The sequence below is a fragment of the Chelonia mydas genome, chromosome 24 (genome assembly GCF_015237465.2).
Source record: "Chelonia mydas isolate rCheMyd1 chromosome 24, rCheMyd1.pri.v2, whole genome shotgun sequence".
NCBI lineage: Eukaryota > Metazoa > Chordata > Testudines > Cheloniidae > Chelonia > Chelonia mydas.
The window spans coordinates 13,992,131-14,010,857 of record NC_051264.2 but is presented as its reverse complement, the minus strand read 5'-3'; the positions used below and the strand labels follow the sequence as shown (position 1 = coordinate 14,010,857).

Genomic DNA, 18,727 nt, shown 5'->3' with positions numbered 1-18,727 from the left:
GCTTGAAAGATGGAAAGACTTGTTGGGCCAGAGTCTCGGCGCTGTTGAGCTTCAGGTATAGCTGAATAAGGTGGGCAGCTTTCAGGGAGCTGATCACACTCTGAGATCTTCTCCCTGGGTGTAGCCTGGGGCTGCTCTAAATTGAGTCCACTGACTGTGGTCCCCTATGGGTCATAAGTCTGCTGAGCACTGTCAGAGCCCATCACATCCCAGGCACTCTCCTTGCCTGCTCTGTGCTGCCCATGACATGCCCCTCTCTGCTCCACCACCTGCATTGGATGTTGCGGGGACAGAGATGTAGGAACTTGTTCTGCTGGCTGTAAGCCTGCTATTGTCCCACCCAAGCCAGTGATTTCCTAGCGGGGGACTAGTCAGAGGTTTCTGTTTCCTTTGTGCCACCCATGAGGGATGGTCTAGATAATATGTAGTCCTGTCTTGAGTGCAGGGGGCTGGACTAGAAGACTTCTCGAGGTCCTTTCCAGTCCTATAATTCTATGATTCTATGAATGGTGCAAAGGGCATATGTATGGGACTAGATAGATGTTTGTGTGTTGATAGATCAGTATAGAGGGTGTGGTAGGTGATAGGTGGATAGACAGATATAAAGGCAGTTGGCAGATAGATATAGATGGACAGATACAGAGAGGGTGACAGAAAGATATAGTAAGTGATGTGGGGGGACAGATGGACAGATAGCTATAGAGGGGACACTAGATATTCAGATAGATAGGTGTGGGGGGATAGATAGATGTGTGATGGGGAATAGATACATAGATATAGAGGGAGGATGTGGGGATAGATAGGCAGTATAGAGGGGATTATGAGGGACAGATAGATTGCATCTTCACTCCACAACTACCCCTCTTACCCTCTTCATCCCAGCCCTGTCCCCCTCATCACTTTCTCTTCACTTTTCATACAGCTGATCCCTCCTACATAAACCCACTCAAATAAAATAATAATTAATATCAATAATAAAAATCATGGCACTGACATGCTGTTATTCACTCTGCTTGTACATTATCCCTCGTTCCCCACCCAGTGTCTGTCTTGTCTATTTCAATTGTAAGCCCTTTGGGGCAGGGACTGTGTGCTGCTCTGGGTTTGCGCAGCACCTAGCAAAGTGGGGTCCCATTCTCAGTTGGGCCTTAGACACTACCCTAATAACCATGACTAATTTAAAAAAAGGAAAGGAAAGAATGATCGATCATCTCGACCGTTTCACAGACAGGCTGTGGGATTCTGTTGAGACTCAATTTAATTCCAATTTTTTCCACTGTCCCTCAGCCCTTCTCTGCTTTTCAATATAACTGATTAGTCTGGTGTTTCTTGTCTTTCAATTGTCTTTCCGGCTAGATATTCCGACGCCATCCTGCAGTGTGGGCCTCTGCGAGCAAGGAACAGTTTGTAAGATGATAGATGGGGAGCCAGAGTGTTTGCCAGTTTCTGCGGCCACGTGCTGGGCTGCGGGTTACTTGCATTACCACACCTTCGACGGCCGACTGTATGACATCCATGGCACCTGCACCTACACCGTGGCCAAGACCTGCGGGTGTGACTGCGGCCCGCACTCCTTTGATATCACAGCTGAGAGTGGGAACAGGGGGAACATGCAGGTCTCATACATTGGGTTGGTGACCATCCAGGTGGATGGAATTACCATCACAGTGGCCAGGGCAGAGGTCGGCTTTGTGAGGGTAAGTGCTGGGCGCACATCTCCACCCCGCTGCTACTCACAATTGCCCAGTGTGGTGCTAGTGGGTGCTGTGTGGCAGGGAGTGGCATGGGGGGGGTCAGTCGGGGGCGCTGTCCCCTCAGAGTTGCACTGAGCCCAATTCCTCAGTATGGCGCCTCAAGGTGCTGCACTGAGGGGAGAGGAGTGGGCGACTCGGTGTGGGGAGCTGTCTGCTCTGTCAGAAGCACACGGGACCTGCTGTACTACTCCAGATAAATTGTAGACCTGAGGACTTTGGGCATTACGTCTCCCTTGGCGCATCATGCAGGAGCAGGGCCGGCACCCCACCTATTGTGGGCAAATCCCAATTCTCTGCTGAGTCCATCCTTCTGCAAGTTCCCTGGTAATTTCTAATGTAACAGGGATCCCTCTGAGACCCCACCTGAGGAGAATCCCCACTCCTGGATCCAGGAGGATGTTGACTCAGCTGTAAGATATAGGAAAACTGAGGCACATCTAGGCAGGTCAGGGACTCTGCTTTACAGAGCCTGCTCTAACTGAGGTGCCTCAGGGGCCCCAGAACATTCTAGATATCTCCTTGAGACCTCTTGCCCCACAGGAGCCACTCCCCAACGGCTCTAACTGACGCAGCCCCCGACCCCACAGGAGTCGCTCCCTAACGGCTCTAACTGACGTGACCCCCTCCCCCACAGCAGCTGCTCCCTAACAGCTCTGTCCAACACAGCCCCCTCCCCGACAGGGGCCGTTCCCCAACGGCTCTAACTGATGGAAAAAGGCTAATGTATTGCCCATCTTTAAAAAAGAGAAGAAGGAGGATCCTGGGAACTACAGGCCAGTCAGCCTCACCTCAGTCCCTGGAAAAATCGTGGAGCAGGTCCTCAAGGAATCAATTCTGAAGCACTTAGAGGAGAGGAAAGTGATCATAGAATATCAGGGTTGGAAGGGACCTCAGGAGGTCATCTAGTCCAACCCCCTGCTCAAAGCAGGACCAATCCCCAATCAAATCATCCCAGCCAGGGCTTTGTCAAGCCTGACCTTAAAAACTTCTAAGGAAGGAGATTCCACCACCTCCCTAGGTAACGCATTCCAGTGTTTCACTACCCTCCTAGTGAAAAAGTTTTTCCTAATAGCCAACCTAAACCTCCCCCACTGCAACTTGAGACCATTACTCCTTGTCCTGTCCTCTTCTACCACTGAGAATAGTCTAGAACCATCCTCTCTGGAACCCCCTTTCAGGTAGTTGAAAGCAGCTATCAAATCCCCCCTCATTCTTCTCTTCTGTAGACTAAACAATCCCAGTTCCCTCAGCCTCTCCTCATAAGTCATGTGTTCCAGATTCCTAATCATTTTTGTTGCCCTTCGCTGGACTCTCTCCAATTTATCCACATCCTTCTTGTAGTGCGGGGCCCAAAACTGGACACAGTACTCCAGATGAGGCCTCACCAATGTCGAATAGAGGGGAACGATCACGTCTCTCGATCTGCTCGCTATGCCCCTACTTATACATCCCAAAATGCCATTGGCCTTCTTGGCAACAAGGGCACACTGCTGACTCATATCCAGCTTCTCATCCACTGTAACCCCTAGGTCCTTTTCCGCAGAACTGCTGCCTAGCCATTCGGTCCCTAGTCTGTAGCTGTGCATTGGGTTCTTCCATCCTAAGTGCAGGACCCTGCACTTATCCTTATTGAACCTCATCAGATTTCTTTTGGCTCAATCCTCCAATTTGTCTAGGTCCCTCTGTATCCTATCCCTGCCCTCCAGCGTATCTACCACTCCTCCCAGTTTAGTATCATCCGCAAATTTGCTGAGAGTGCAATCCACACCACCCTCCAGATCATTTATGAAGATATTGAACAAAACCGGCCCCAGGACCAACCCCTGGGGCACTCCACTTGACACCGGCTGCCAACTAGACATGGAGCCATTGATCACTACCCGTTGAGCCCGACAATCTAGCCAACTTTCTACCCACCTTATAGTGCATTCATCCAGCCCATACTTCTTTAACTTGCTGACAAGAATACTGTGGGAGACCGTGTGAAAAGCTTTGCTAAAGTCAAGAAACAATACATCCACTGCTTTCCCTTCATCCACAGAACCAGTAATCTCATCATAGAAGGCGATTAGATTAGTCAGGCATGACCTTCCCTTGGTGAATCCATGCTGACTGTTCCTGATCACTTTCCTCTCGTGTAAGTGCTTCAGGATTGATTCCTTGAGGACCTGCTCCATGATTTTTCCGGGGACTGAGGTGAGGCTGACTGGCCTGTACTTCCCAGGATCCTCCTTCTTCCCTTTTTTAAAGATGGGCACTACATTAGCCTTTTTCCAGTCATCCGGGACTTCCCCCGTTCGCCACGAGTTTTCAAAGATAATGGCCAACGGCTCTGCAATCACATCCGCCAATTCCTTTAGCACTCTCGGATGCAACTCATCCGGCCCCATGGACTTGTGCACGTCCAGCTTTTCTAAATAGTCCCTTACCACCCCTTTCAGGATCAGGAACAGTCAGCATGGATTCACCAAGGGCAAGTCATGCCTGACTAATCTAATTGCCTTCTAGGACGAGATAACTGGTTCTGTGGATGAGGGGAAAGCTGTGGACGTGTTGTTCCTTGACTTTAGCAAAGCTTTTGACACGGTCTCCCACATGTCTAGTTGGCAGCCGGTATCAAGTGGAGTGCCCCAGGGGTCGGTCCTGGGGCCGGTTTTATTCAATATCTTCATAAATGATCTGGAGGGTGGTGTGGACTGCACCCTCAGCAAGTTTGCAGATGACACTAAACTAGGAGGAGTGGTAGATACGCTGGAGGGTAGGGATAGGATACAGAGGCCCGTAGACAAATTGGAGGATTGGGCCAAAAGAAATCTGATGAGGTTCAACAAGGACAAGTGCAGAGTCCTGCACTTAGGACGGAAGAATCCCATGCACTGCTACAGACTAGAGACCGAATGGCTCGGCAGCAGTTCTGCAGAAAAGGACCTAGGGGTTACAGTGGACGAGAAGTTGGATATGAGTCAACAGTGTGCCCTTGTTGTCAAGAAGGCCAATGGCATTTTGGGATGTATAAGTAGGGGCACTGCCAGCAGATCGAGAGACGTGATCGTTCCCCTCTATTCGACATTGGTGAGGCCTCATCTGGAGTACTGTGTCCAGTTTTGGGCCCCACACTACAAGAAGGATCTGGAAAAATTGGAAAGAGTCCAGCGGAGGGCAACAAAAATGATTAGGGGTCTGGAACACATGACTTATGAGGAGAGGCTGAAGGAACTGGGGATGTTTAGTCTACGGAAGAGAAGAATGAGAGGGGATTTGATAGCTGCTTTTAACTACCTTAAAGGGGGTTCCAAAGAGGATCTAGACTGTTCTCAGTGGTAGCAGATGACAGAACAAGGAGTAATGGTCTCAAGTTGCAGTGGGGGAGATTTCGGTTGGATATTAGGAAAAACTTTTTCACTAGGAGGGTGGTGTAGCACTGGAATGTGTTACCTAGGGAGGTGGTGGAATCTCCTTCCCTAGAAGTTTTTAAGGTCAGGCTTGACAAAGCCCTGGCTGGGATGATTTAGTCAGGGATCGGTCCTGCTTTGAGCAGGGGGTTGGACTAGATGACCTCCTGAGGTCCCTTCCAACCCTGATATTCTATGATTCTATGATGCGGCCCCCTCCCCCACAGGAGCTGGTCCCTAATGGCTCTAGCTGACACAGGCCCAGCATTGCCAGTCTTGTGGCTTTTTCACAAGTGCCAGGGTTTTGCCGGGGGCTGGGGTTCATCTGGTGATGGTGCGAGAAGCTCCAACCCCATGGTGAAGTCCAGCCCCACTGGTAGCCAGCAAAGTCGCTCCTCTCCACCCACCACTATGATTTGGGGGGCATGGGGAGCAAAGATCCCAGCTGTCCAGGGTGGCTCTGCTCCTTCCCTTCCCCTGTCCCATGAGCAACGGGATGGGACAACTCCTATGCCCTTCAGCCCTGCAGCACGCACCCTGGGAAGGGGCAAATGGGGGTGAAGAGCCCCAGGAGCTGCCCCCATCCCGTTGCAGGCCTCTCTGGGACTTGGGGTGTGTGTGTGAAGAATCCCAGGAGGAGCAGAGGAGAGGCTGCGGGGGGCTGAATTGAGCAGGTGGGAGTCTGGGACTGATGGGGTGGGGGCAGGGGCTGAGACTGAACTCAGGGGGGATTGATTGATGGAGGTGGGGCTGGGGTGCTGAACTGAGGGGAGCTGTACTGATGGGGTGGAGAATGGGGAGCTGAACTGGGGGAGTGGGCTGGGGGCTGGACTGATGGAGGGTGGGCAATGCGGGGGTTACTGAGGTGGCTGAACTGATGGGGTGGGTGGGGAATGGGTGCAGAGAGAACAGAAGGGGGGACTGGGGGACAGGATTAATTATTGCACAGGGGACAGGCAAATGTGGGGGTGACAGCTTCTGCAACAGGGACCAAAATCCCCTTCCCCTATAAATTTAGGAGAGTGGGCAGCACGATTTGTCACAGACACTCACTGAAATGGGCAGGGAGAGTTCTAACATCAAAAGACAGTCTGAAAATCACAGTGTAGTCCTTTTTCAAAAAGCTCTTTATGTCTTGGGACCGATCTCATGAGTTTTAGGGTCTGACTCATGATTTTTGATCTCTTGAGATTGGCAATACGGTAGACCCCTCCCCGACAGGGGCGGCTCCCTAACAGCTCTAACCCGCGCTGTCCCCCTCCCCCATGGTTGGCCTCACCAATTCCTAGGCTTAGTCCTTTCGAAATCCCAATGAAATCGTTTTTATTCAGTAGTTGCCAATTTGTCACAATCAACAGTCTTTGAAGAGATGGTCCAATTTCAATGATGTTCTGATGGAAACCATGCAAATTCCAAAACCCACCTGGCCTTCTCCCAGATTGCTGACCTGGCTCTTTGGCATCTTGCCAGGAGGACTGCCTCAGAGCTGGGTCTCCGTTTCCCTTCAGAGAAAATTTTGCAATTGATTAGGTTTATTCTAAATTGGGATGGAACCAATTTTCAAAATTTTGAAATCCTGCACCATAAAGAATTACTTTTCTCCAGCCAGTTCTATCCAACATGATGCTATAAACTATTTCTGGCTCTAATCTGGGACCAATTTCCCTGAAAATTTTGGATGGGGCTCATTGCTAATCTGAGCAGAGGTCAGAATGAAATGTAAATGACAGACTAATGCCATCGATTGTGACCTTTGCCCTTTCTTTCTTACCATGAAGGTGAATAACACCAGGGCCCACTTACCCATCTCCCTGAACAATGGGGCCCTTCGGCTCTATCAGAGTGGCACCTCCCTCGTCCTCCGCACCGACTTCAACCTCAGGGTGTCCTATGACTGGAACAACCACCTGAGGGTCACTGTCCCTAATGACTTCTCCGACAGCCTGTGCGGCCTGTGCGGCAACTATAATGGGGACCCCTCCGATGACTTCTGGACCCCAGCCGAGGATCCGGATCCCAGTGACATTCTCCAGGAGCAAAGCTGGGCAGTGGAAGATGAGGATCAGTTTTGCTGGCACGATTGCATTGGAGGTTGCAGGCCCTGTGCCGCCAGCATAGCCAGAAAGTACAAGGAAGAGGCCTCATGTGGCCTGATAGCCAAGGTCTCAGATGGGCCCTTCAGCCAGTGCCACACCAAGGTGGATCCTACAGTCTACTTGGACAACTGCGTGTATGATCTGTGCCACAACGACGGCTACAGGAAGGCCCTGTGTGAGGCCCTGAAGGCCTATGCGGACGCCTGCCAGCTGGAGGGGGTCAGGATTGGGGAATGGAGGCAGCTGGCCAGATGCCGTGAGTACAGATTTGAACACCAACATTATATAAACGGGTCTGAGGGTCAGCACTCCTACATTCTATTCTTCTCCTTAGGCGGGAGTGTGGCCTAGTGCTTTGAGCAGTGGTTGGGATATGAGGACTCTTGGTTGTACTGTACCTACAGTATCTCTGCCTATCTGTCTATGGTATTTCTACGGAGGCTCTCACTGTGAATATATAACATCTGCTGATGATGCCAAATGTTAAGTCAATGATCCCTTTATGGGCCTGATCCTTTAAGGTGCCAGGCACCTCCTGCAATGTGATGATCATCATTGACTCTTCTTGAGGTGAGTTGTCAGGGTTCCCTCTCCACTCTGAACTCTGGAGTACAGATGTGGGGACCCACATGAAAGACCCCCTAAGCTTATATTCCACCAGCTTAGGTTAAAAACTTCCCCAAGGCACAAATTCCTTTCCTTGTCCTTGGATGGTATTGCTGTTACCACCAAGTGATTTAAACAAACATTCAGGGAGGGGCCACTTGGAGCTCTGTCCCCCCAAAAATATCCCCTCAAGCCCCTTCACCCCCTTTCCTGGGGAGGCTTGAGAATAATATACCGACCAAATAGGTAAACAAGGTGAATACAAACCAGACCCTTGGGTTTTTAGGACACTAAAAACCAATCAGGTTTTTAAAAGCAGAACTTTATTATAAAGAAAAAAAGTAAAAGAAGCACCTCTGTAAAATCAGGATTGAAGGATAGATAATAAATATTTAGAGGATAATAAAAAGATTTAAAACAAAAGGACTCCCCTCTGGACTTAACTTTACAGTTACAAAAAACAGGAATAAAACTCCCTCTTAGCACAGGGAAAATTCACAAGCTAAAACAAAAGATAATCTAACGCATTTCCTTGCTATTACTTACCATTTCTGTAATTTTAGATGTATCATTTCAGTAGGAATTGGTTTCTTACTTCCTTGGTCTCTCTCTTTGTCTCAAGAGGGAACACACAAAGAGCACAAACAAAACCTCCTCCCACCCCCGCAGATTTGAAAATATCTTCTTTCCCCATTGGTCCTTCTGGTCAGGTGTCAATTAGGTTAATTGAACTGATTAACCCCTTACAGGTAAGTGATTCTGTACCTCTGGCCAGGAGGGATTTGATGTTACTGCATACATAAAGGTTGTTACCCTTCCCTTTATATTTATGACATGAGTGGGATTGGATATATTTTAAATACTGCTTTTTCATGGAGAGGGTTTGCTACTAAATCTGTGGGTCCTTCACTCCCCAGCCATGGAGTGCCCCCTGGAGAACAGCCAGTACCAGCTCTGTGGAACAGCCTGCCCAGCCACGTGTGTGGACCAGTCAGCCACCAGCAGCTGCCAAGACCCCTGCATGGAAAGCTGCCAATGCAAGGATGGTTTTGTGCTGAGCCAGGGCAAATGCATCCCCAAGGGTGGCTGTGGGTGTTTGTTTGAGGGCCGCCCCTTTGCCCCCAATGAGAGCTTCTGGGTCAACGAGGCATGTGGGACACGGTGCATGTGCAATGCAGCCACTAGGCAAGTTGAATGCGTGGCTGCTATGTGTAAACATTCAGAGAGGTGTCAGCTAGTGAATGACATACGGGGTTGTTACCCCTCCAGCTATGCCACCTGCTCTGTGGCACAAAATCTTCACTATGCCACCTTTGATGGACAGAGATACGACTTCAAAGGCACCTGCCGCTACCAGCTCACGGCCCTGTGCAAGAAGGCAGAGGGACTGGTAGACTTTGAAGTCTATTTCCAGGAGAACAGTACTACTCCTGTACAGATCAAGGTTTATGAGACCGACATCAGGGTCAGCAATCAATTCCCTGGCAAAATCATGGTGAGTTTCAGAAATCACATCTAGTTTCTAAAACATTTCTGGAAAGTCGCCTTTGTGATCAGAACTTGGTTGCAGAAAGAGCATAGAAGGATTTTGAAAAACAGGTGAAATATTAACTGGATTCTGATGTGAATGGACAGCGAGTGGAGAAGCTAGAGGGCTGCAGTGATGTGGTTACACTTCATCTGTGTGAGAAAGTGTCAATAGCATCCAGTATGTGTGGGAACCTCGGGAGCTGGGGCTCAGGTAGCACAGAGAGGAGGGAACTGCAATAGCCAATGCCAGAGGAAATGAAAGTCTGGTTGGAGGATACTTCTTAGTCTGGAGAGCAGGGATTCAGGCAGGCTGTAGAGGAGTGAGCAGGCCAGATGGGACAAAGATTTCAAGAGGTAGATTATTATTATAGCCATGGGCCGGAGCTCTGTGCTGGGGCGAGAGGTTCCACCACAGGCGAGCGATTTTGCATATCCCATGTGTCTTGCTTTTACAGGTGAATGGTTTCCTGATTAATCTTCCCTTCAACCTTGATAAGAAAATCACTATGTATAGAAAGGGCTGGGCCACAGTGATCCAGACAGACTTTGGCCTCAGCGTTACCTATGCCAGGTGGTCAGGACGCATCACGGTCACTCTGCCAGTCACCTACACGGGAGCCGTGTGTGGTCTGTGTGGCAATTTTAACATGGACAGGAAGGACGACATGCTTATGAGGGATGGCACATTGGCACCAAACCCCATCAGCTTTGGCCAGAGCTGGAAGGTGGGCGACCTCCCAGGATGCTCTGCAGTAACGATACCCCCATGCGCAAGTGTAGAGGCTATTGAAAAACAACAACGAGGTAGCAGAGGACAGTGTGGGATGATCCTAGACAAGAGTGGCCCTTTCAGAGGATGTCACAGCAAAGTGGACCCCCATGGATACTTCGTAGACTGCGTGTACGGCTATTGCATCCTCAGTGGGCGGGAGAGTAACGTTTGTCATGCTGTTGCTGAGTATGCTGAGGCATGTCAGGAAGCTGGAGCTATAGTGCATCCCTGGAGGACTACGAAATTCTGCTGTGAGTCCTCTGTGTTCACTACTGATTGCCCCATGGGGATTGTTAATTCTTGTTGGCTGGTAAATGTTGATTGAAACACTCGCTTATCCTGTTCTGCAGAACATTTTTTAAAGATGTCCTCTCTGCAAAGGATGGGTACAACACAGGTAGTGGCCATTGGAGCTGTCCCCACTACATGCGCCATCAGTGTGGTGTACCTCAGGCCAGATAAATACTGTCTAGTGATGTAGTGTACTTCATGGCCTGTCTAGTCCCGGGCTTCCCTGCTGAGACTGGGATATCATAAGAGCCTGGACTGGGTGGCTTGGAATTGTGATTTTTTTCCATTAGGAACTGGGCTGGGAACCCACCAACTCATCCCACACAAGCCATCTGTTGGGAATGAATTTTAACCACTACTGACCTGGATTCAAAACAAAAAGCTAGTAGTGAAACCATGAATCCAAGACCCAAACTGGAACCTTAGGCCTTGGAGAGAGATTGTCTGTATCCCATCATCTGATCTCTTGGAGGCAGCCAGTCCTTCAGACCTGGGGCTCGACTGCAGATGGTTCCTTCAATTATTTAACTAAACCAAGGAAATAGAATATTAGGAGCTGGAATGAAGTTGCATCTTCTCGTGATGGTTCGTTGTGCACATTGCTAATGCACGATGTGAGCTAACTCTTTGTTCTAATTACAGATCCGTCCTGTTCCCCGAACAGTCACTACGAATTATGCAGCAGCAGCTGCGATCTGACATGCAGCAACCTCTATGCCCCGGTGCAATGCACGACCCAGTGTAAGGAAGGCTGCATGTGTGACGAGAGCTTTGTTCTCAGTGGTGACCTCTGCGTCCCCATTTCCCAGTGCGGATGCCTCCACAGAGGACTTTACTACCAGGCCGGGGAGATCTTCCACCCGAGCGGTTCATGCGAGGAGCAGTGCTTGTGTCAGGCTGGTGGGGAGATTGTGTGTAAGGCATTCTCCTGCAGCGCTGGTGAGCAATGCAGGGTGGTGGACGGTGTCCAGAAATGCCACCCATTTGGATCTGCGACCTGTTCTGCCTCTGGCCATCCCCACTACCTCTCTTTCGATGGGGTCTCCTTTGACTTCCAAGGCACCTGCACCTACATCCTGGCCAAGACCTGCACCGATGCCAGCCACTTGACACCATTCACTATCAGCGTAGAGAAAGAATCCTGGGGCAGTGGGAATGTCTCCATGGCCACGTTGGTGTCCATTCAGGTGTATGGGATCACACTCACCCTGCTGCAGAACAAACAGGGACTCATCATGGTAAGGCCTCCAGATCCTGCCTTCTACCTCATGGTGGTAAGGCCAAATGGCTAGTGTCGACATAATTGTCTTTGCCTCTGGGACAGTGTGGTCTAGTGGTCAGAGTGAATTTGGCAGCCCTTTTCTTCAGGGCTAGAAGACCTGATGGTAAAGGTTGATATGGATGCCCTCTCTCTCAATGGCCGGAGTCAATAGGACTGCCATGCCTCTCAGGGCTGTGCCACCCAATGGCCATAGTCAGAGAGGTGCCCTCACTTGCGGGGCAATAAGGCCTTGTGGCCAGAGTCGGTAGGGTTGTTCTTACCCATAGGACAGTAAGGCCTTGTGGCCAGAGCCAATGGGCCTTATTATTATTATTCACAGGGCAGTGAGGACTAGCAGCCAGAGCCAATGGGCAACCATCTGGGGGGTGGAGTACCAGGGTAGGAGGACCCAGGCCCACCCTGCTCCACCGGGTCCCGGCCCAGGGTCCTAACAGGGCCACTGAGTCAGCGGTGCTTCAACTGAAACATGCCGACTTCCCACAGGACTACAGCTAGTCCCCCCGGGCCACTTCCTTCAGTGTCTCTCGGAGCAGTAGTCAGAGTGTCGTCCGCGTTTCTGGGCTTCTCGGCACATGCAGTTCTCAGTGACTCCGATCCCTCTTGAGCGTTGGTAGATATCCAGGCATCTGTCCGGGTCTTGGCGCCTCTGGCTTCCACGGTCAGGGGCTCCAGCTGCTCCCAGACTGGAACCTGAGAGGTGTGTCCTTCCCCGTCAGCGATCAGCCCCGACTGAGCTGCTCCCTTTTATACTAGTGCTGCACTTGGAGCACGCCTAGTAAGGATGTGGGATCCTGGTTTCTTTAGCCCACAATGAGGAGTTAACCCTTCCCCGTCCAGTGCGGGGTGAGTGCACCCCATCACACAAGGTCATAGAAATGCACTTTTGTGCTTTGCACTTTGAGCAGAAGGTTGTGGTGTCTGTGGTGGTCCTTAATTCCTGTGGGTGTTCATTCTCCAGGCTTGGGCTGGCCTCCAAGAGAGCTCTGTTTCCTGCACAGATAAGCCTTATCCTTAATCATAGAATCATAGAAGTGTGGGACTGGAAGAGACTTCAATAGGTCATCTGGTCCAGTCCCCTGCACTCAAGCCAGACTATGTAATAACTAGACCATTCCTGACAAGTGTATGTCTAACCTGTTCTTAAAAACCTCCAGTGTTGGAGATTTCATTCCCTCCCTAGGCAATTTATTCTAGTGCTTAACCACCCTGAGAGTTAGGAAGTTTTTCTTAATGTCCAACCTAAACCTCCCTTACTGCAATTTAAGCCCATTGCTTCTTGTCCTATCCTCAGAGATTAAAGAGAACAATTTTCACCCTCCTCCTTGTAACAACCTTTTATGTACTTGAAAACTGTTATCATGTCCCCTCTCAGTCTTCTCTTCTCCAGACTAAACAAACCCAATTTTTTCAATCTTTCCTCATAGGTCATGTTTTCTAGACCTATATTCATTGTTGTTGCTCTCCTCTGGGCTTTTTCCAGTTATTCACATTTTTCTCGAAATGTGGCCCCCCCCAGAATTGGACACAATATGCCACTTGAGGCCTTATCAGCATGCAATAGAGCGTAAGAATTACTTCTCATGTCTTGCTTACAACACTCCTGCTAATACATCCCAGAATGATGTTCGCTTTTTTTGCAACAGTGTTACACTGTTGACTCATATTTGGCCGCTGAGAGTTTCTATTGATGGCATTAACCTTGTCACGGATGTCATGATCGCTGGAGAAGTGGCCATTGTGGCAGTGTCACAGGGTGCTCTACTCACTGCAGGTGGCTCCTCCTTCTGACTGTTCTGGGAATTAGCTCTCTTCCATGTCTAATGTCTCCCCTTGCGGTCTCTCCCTCTCTCTCACTCTGGGGCCCCTCTCTTGCTCCAGGAGCTGCAGCTTCCTCTTTGTGACTCATCCTCTGGCCAGGTCACTATGTGGTTTCTCCTTCCGGGGGATAGGGTCTCCCTGGACCCGCTGTCCAGGCAATGCCACTCTGTCAGTGGCTGGTAGGAGAACCTGGGCCTTCCCACTACTCTGGGTTCTGGCTCAGGGACTCTACAACATGCAGCCATAGTCTAATCAGTCCCCAGCCTTGCTGCTGTCTCCCTGGGCTGCTTCCTCCTCTGCCTCCCACAATCTTTCTTCTCCATCCTTCTCTCTTCTGAGTATGCGCTTCCCTCAGGGCCAGGCTCCCAGGGTCCAACTCCTTCCCTGGGTTCCCTCCTTCCCGCTCTAATACACAAACTTTCTCACTGCCACCCTTTCTGTTGCCAGGTTCCTGGCTTTATACTAGCCCAGGTCACACCCACTCAGCTGAATTTCATCCTCCAGTCAGAGGTTGCTCCTCCAGCTTAATCCTCTCACGTGTGGCTTATCACACTAACTGGTTCCTTACTCAGCTTCCTTCGTCCTTTTGGGGCTGGTGTGGCAAGAGCACCCCATCACAGGCAGGCTATGGTGATGGTGGCAAAGGTTATGCTCAAGCCTTGAGGAGCTTTGGAACAAGGGTCTTCATCATGGAAATTGATCCAATTAATTATGTAGTATCTCCCCTTGTTGGAAGGCAGCTGAATATATTAAAGATAAGGACTGAGACCTTGAATGGGATTTGATGTTCTGTGGGGGGCCAATGGAGGAGAGGTGTGATGTGTTCACAGTGGACAGTGCTTCTGAGGAGACAAACTCCAGCATTCTTCACCAGCTGGAGTAAGAGCTGAAGGCTCTTTCCACAGCTGTATCACTTGTTGCAGTCCAGCCAAGAGGTGACAAAGGCGTAAATAACTGAAGCCAGGTCATCCTCTGCCAGATGGGATGGAATCTCACAGCCAACTGGTACTGCAGGCGAATTCTGCAGTGTAGTGGCTCAGTGCGGGGGGTCCTCCCACTCTGGGTCCTCGGGTGGCCACCCCGCCTCACTACTTTACTGATATGCTGGCTGCTGTGGGGAATGAAGCGGTCTCCACTTGCAGCCGAGGCCCAGGCCTGTGCTCAGGCTGGGCAAGAAACAAACAGTCAGGTAGCCCAGGCCCTGGATCAAGGCGGGGCAGCAAAGAGTCTGAAGCTCAGACTTTTGGTCTGAGGAAGGGGAGACTGCCACCCCCCAGGTTGGGGTGGCAGGGGGGACACAGGTCCACCCGCTCCACTGCGTCCCGGTCCAGGGTCCTGACAGTGACAAAGCGCCTTGTCACTGGGTCAGCAAGGATCCACGCCACAACACGCTGGCTCACCCTCTGTCAGCGTTGCGGCCAGACAGGGGTCTACTACTGCTGGGCCACTTCCACACTCCCCTTCTTGGTGTACCTGTTGCTGTGAGGAGGGGTCGAGGTCGACGGCGGCTTCCGGGACCACGAGCAAGTCCTCGGGGATCTGGTCCATCGGTGGTCCGGGCCAGTCGTCCTCTCCTTCCGGGGTCAGGGCTGAAAGTGGTCTGGGCGGTCGGGGCAGTTGTCTGCTTCCTCCAAGTCTGAATCAGCTAGCGGCCCCGGTGGCCCAGGCCAGTCCTCTGCTCCTTCGGCACCCTCTGCTGCTTCCCAGCTCAGGAGGCCACAGGAAGCATCTGGTCTCTCTGGTGGTTGCCTCCCCACTAAGCTTTCTGGGCCACCTTTTATGCTTCCTGTTCCTTGCATACACTTCCTGGAGGAGGGGCAACTAGGCCCTGGTTCGGCCCACCAGGGCTCAGTGCGGGGGTGCTCCCACTCTGGGTCCTCGGGAGGCCATCCCACCTCACTACATGGCCAAAAAACTAAAAATTCTGAACACAATATTTTATAATCCTGCAAAATTCTGCATATTTTATTTGTCAAAATAACACTATATACTCATGCCAGTTTCAATTGTTTTGGGAATTTATTTCAAAATACCTGTCAGCAAGTATGTCTGTAACAATACACCCACACAAAAATTCCACCAGGTGTAGAGAGTTAAAGAAACCCCTACGACAATCCAGTATCCTGTTTTCCTGCCCCCTCCCTTCCCCCAGAACCCAGCCACAGGGCCCCCCCCCAGCCCAGACACCCACACCCCTCCCCCCAGAGCCCCACTGTGTGGCGACCCCCAAGCCAGACACCGGCTCCTCCTACCCCTCAGAGCCCAGGGATCCAGAGGGAGAACCAGCCTGATGCTGGGTTCCAGACTTGTATGGAGTTTCCTGCACACCTCCTTCCTTCAGGGCCTGCTGAGAATGGGGAAGCCTGCAGCTCCCTCCCCCTCCTCCTGGTCTTCTATTTGTGAGCTGGGCTCTGCTGGGTCCAGTGGCCCCTAGTGGCGGCCAGCAGCTCTGCAGCCCATTTCGGGGGGAGGAAGGAAATTCTGTGCACACAACATTAATTTCTGCACAAATTCTGCATTGCGAGTGGCGCAGAATTCCCCCAGAAGTAAACTGGAGATGGTAGAAAGCATTACTCATGGATGTTGCTATGTGAGAGCTTTTGTTGGGCAAGCTGAGTGTCCTGCAGCTCAGATGTATCTTCTCTGCCTCTCTTCTTGATTCATACCGCATATTTATTAATATTAATTATTTGGGAACCCCCTCTACATACCTTATATTTTGCAAACATGGGATGAAATTCCTCCCTATGGGAACTCCATTGGCCTCTCTGTTGAAGAATCTGTCTCAAGATCAATTCCCCTGAGAGGCCTGTAGTTTACCTTGGAACAAATAGAACTTGACATATAGGAAATTGGTTCAGACAGGAGAGGGAGGGAAATGGTGAATGGAGAAGGATTCATGAGAAAAGTGGGGTTTAGGAGAGAGGGGGAGATGGAAAAGAAGTGAGAAACTATTTTGAGTGCAGGAGTTGTCATGATAAGGAGGTGTGGATGAAACACGGGTGGAGGAGATAGGGATGGAAAAGAGAGAGGATAAGGAGGGAGGCAGGTGGGTGGATAGGGAGGTGAGAGAAGAGATGTAGGCCAGGGTAATAATGTCAAGAGCTTGGAAGATGAGGATAAGTCATTCCAAAGTGAAATCTGGAGTCATGGGTCATTCTGGGTTTACTCCATGGTGTGAGCGAGAGCAGAATCTGAAAACGCATTGTCCCCGCCCCTGCCCAGTGTCCACTCCCCCTTCTCACAGGGGAATGCTCTGTCTTGGACAGGTAGATGGGGTGTTCCACAACCTCCCGGTGATCATGGCCAACAGGCGGCTCCAAGCATATCAGCATGGTACTAACATCCTGGTGCAAACTGACTTTGGCCTCATTGTGAGTTACGACCTGGTTTACCAGGCCAGAGTCACCGTTCCACAGCGATACCAGGGCCACACGTGTGGCCTGTGCGGGAACTACAGTGGAAGGCAGGACAGCAAGTTCCTGCTCCCCAATGGCAGGACAGCCTCTGATGTGGCAGCATTTGGCTCTGCTTGGGAAGTCCAGGTCCCAGAAGCATCATGTGCAGACAGATGTGCTGGGAACAGCTGTCCAGTTTGTGAGGAGAGGAAGAAGGACGTCTTCAAACAGCACCACTACTGCGGGTTGCTCACAGACCCCGATGGCCCCTTCACTGCCTGCCACGGCACGGTCAGCCCCAGTGTGTATCTGAGCAACTGCCTGTATGATGTGTGCCTGGGAAACGGGGACTCCCAGGTCCTGTGCCAGAACATCCACAGCTACGTGACAGCCTGCCAAGAGGCTAAGGTCACCATCCCGCCCTGGAGGAGCCCCTCCTTCTGCCGTAAGTCCATGATACTGATGGAGCTCAGGGAACCAAGGTGCGCTGGGTGCGGGACAAAAGGGGAGAGGGAGACAGCATTTATGGGAACAAAATTCCAGACTTCTGGGATTCTTCATAGACTCTTTCAGTGTGAACCAACAACCTCAGGTGTCCTTGTCCTCTCCTTCCTGTGCTGTTCTCCTCTCCTTTATGTCTCCTCCCTCTAGCCTGTAGTATGAGATCTGTCCAGCCAGTGGTATGAGATTTGTCCAGCCAATAATTATTCCTCTCTCCATTTAAGCTGTGAGCTGCCCTGCCAACAGCCACTATGAGGTCTGTGCTGACCTCTGCACTGTCACCTGTGCTGGAAACATCATAGACTGCCCGGAGACCTGTGCCGAAGGCTGCCAATGTGACGATGGCTTCTTCTTTGACGGCCAGGGCTGTGTGACTCAGGAGAGCTGCGGATGCTTCGAACAGGGGAGATACTACAAGGTACACCCTCAAGTGGTCTGGGTCTGATTTAATTTTTGCTTTATACACGTCTTAAATCCTACACTAGTCAGGGATAGGGTTTTCTATAATGGATCAGAGCACTGGCCCATCCAACCTCGCATCCCAGCTCTGCTAGTACTCAATGGCCAAAGTTCCAAAAAAGGCAAGATTAAACACACTTTGCTTGTTATGGAGCAACTGAGGTACAGCGAGGGGCAATCACTTGCTCATGGCCACACAGTGAGCCAGGAGCAAAAGGCAGGATAGAACCTAGACTTTGTTTGTGGCCCTCAGACCAGCACTTAACCCATTAGAACAATAGAATCATAGGGCTAGAAGGGACCTCGAGAGGTCATCTAGTCCAGTCCCTTGCACTTATGGAAGGACTAAGTATTATCTAGGCCATCCCTGACAGGTGTTTGTCTAACCTGTTCTTAAAAATCTCCAGTGATGGAGATTCCACAATATCCCTAGGCAATTTATTCCAACGCTTAACCACCCTGACAGTTAGGAAGTTTTTCTTAATATCCAACCTAAACCTCCCTGGCTGCAATTTACACCCATTGCTTCTTGTCCTATCCTCAGAGGTTAAGAAGAACAATTTTTCTCCCTCCTCCTTGTAACAACCTTTTATGTACTTGAAAACTGTTATCTTGTCCCCTCTCAGTTGTCTCTTTTCCAGACTAAACAAACCCAGTTTTTTCAATCTTCCCTCATAGGTCATGTTTTGTAGACATTTAATAATTTTTGTTGCTCTTCTCTAGGCTTTTTCCAATTTGTCCACATCCTTCCTGAAATGTGGTGCCCAGAACTGGACACAATACTCCAGTTGAGGCCTAATGAGCATGGAGTAGAGTGGAAGAATTACT

The 18,727-nt window shown here is 50.5% G+C and overlaps 1 protein-coding gene across 1 annotated transcript in view; it reads left to right on the top strand.

Annotated features, from left to right (window-relative positions):
- The window catches only part of LOC122463789 (IgGFc-binding protein-like), a 49,450-nt gene extending 31,565 nt beyond the window's left edge, over positions 1-17,885 (top strand). The window contains exons 5-11 of the mRNA XM_043535587.1: positions 1,357-1,697; positions 6,925-7,498; positions 8,766-9,343; positions 9,834-10,401; positions 11,084-11,679; positions 16,811-17,384; positions 17,665-17,885. Coding sequence (XP_043391522.1) covers positions 1,357-1,697; positions 6,925-7,498; positions 8,766-9,343; positions 9,834-10,401; positions 11,084-11,679; positions 16,811-17,384; positions 17,665-17,885 — 3,452 coding nt within the window. The remainder of the gene's footprint in view (positions 1-1,356; positions 1,698-6,924; positions 7,499-8,765; positions 9,344-9,833; positions 10,402-11,083; positions 11,680-16,810; positions 17,385-17,664) is intronic.
- The last annotated feature ends 842 nt before the right edge of the window (positions 17,886-18,727 follow it).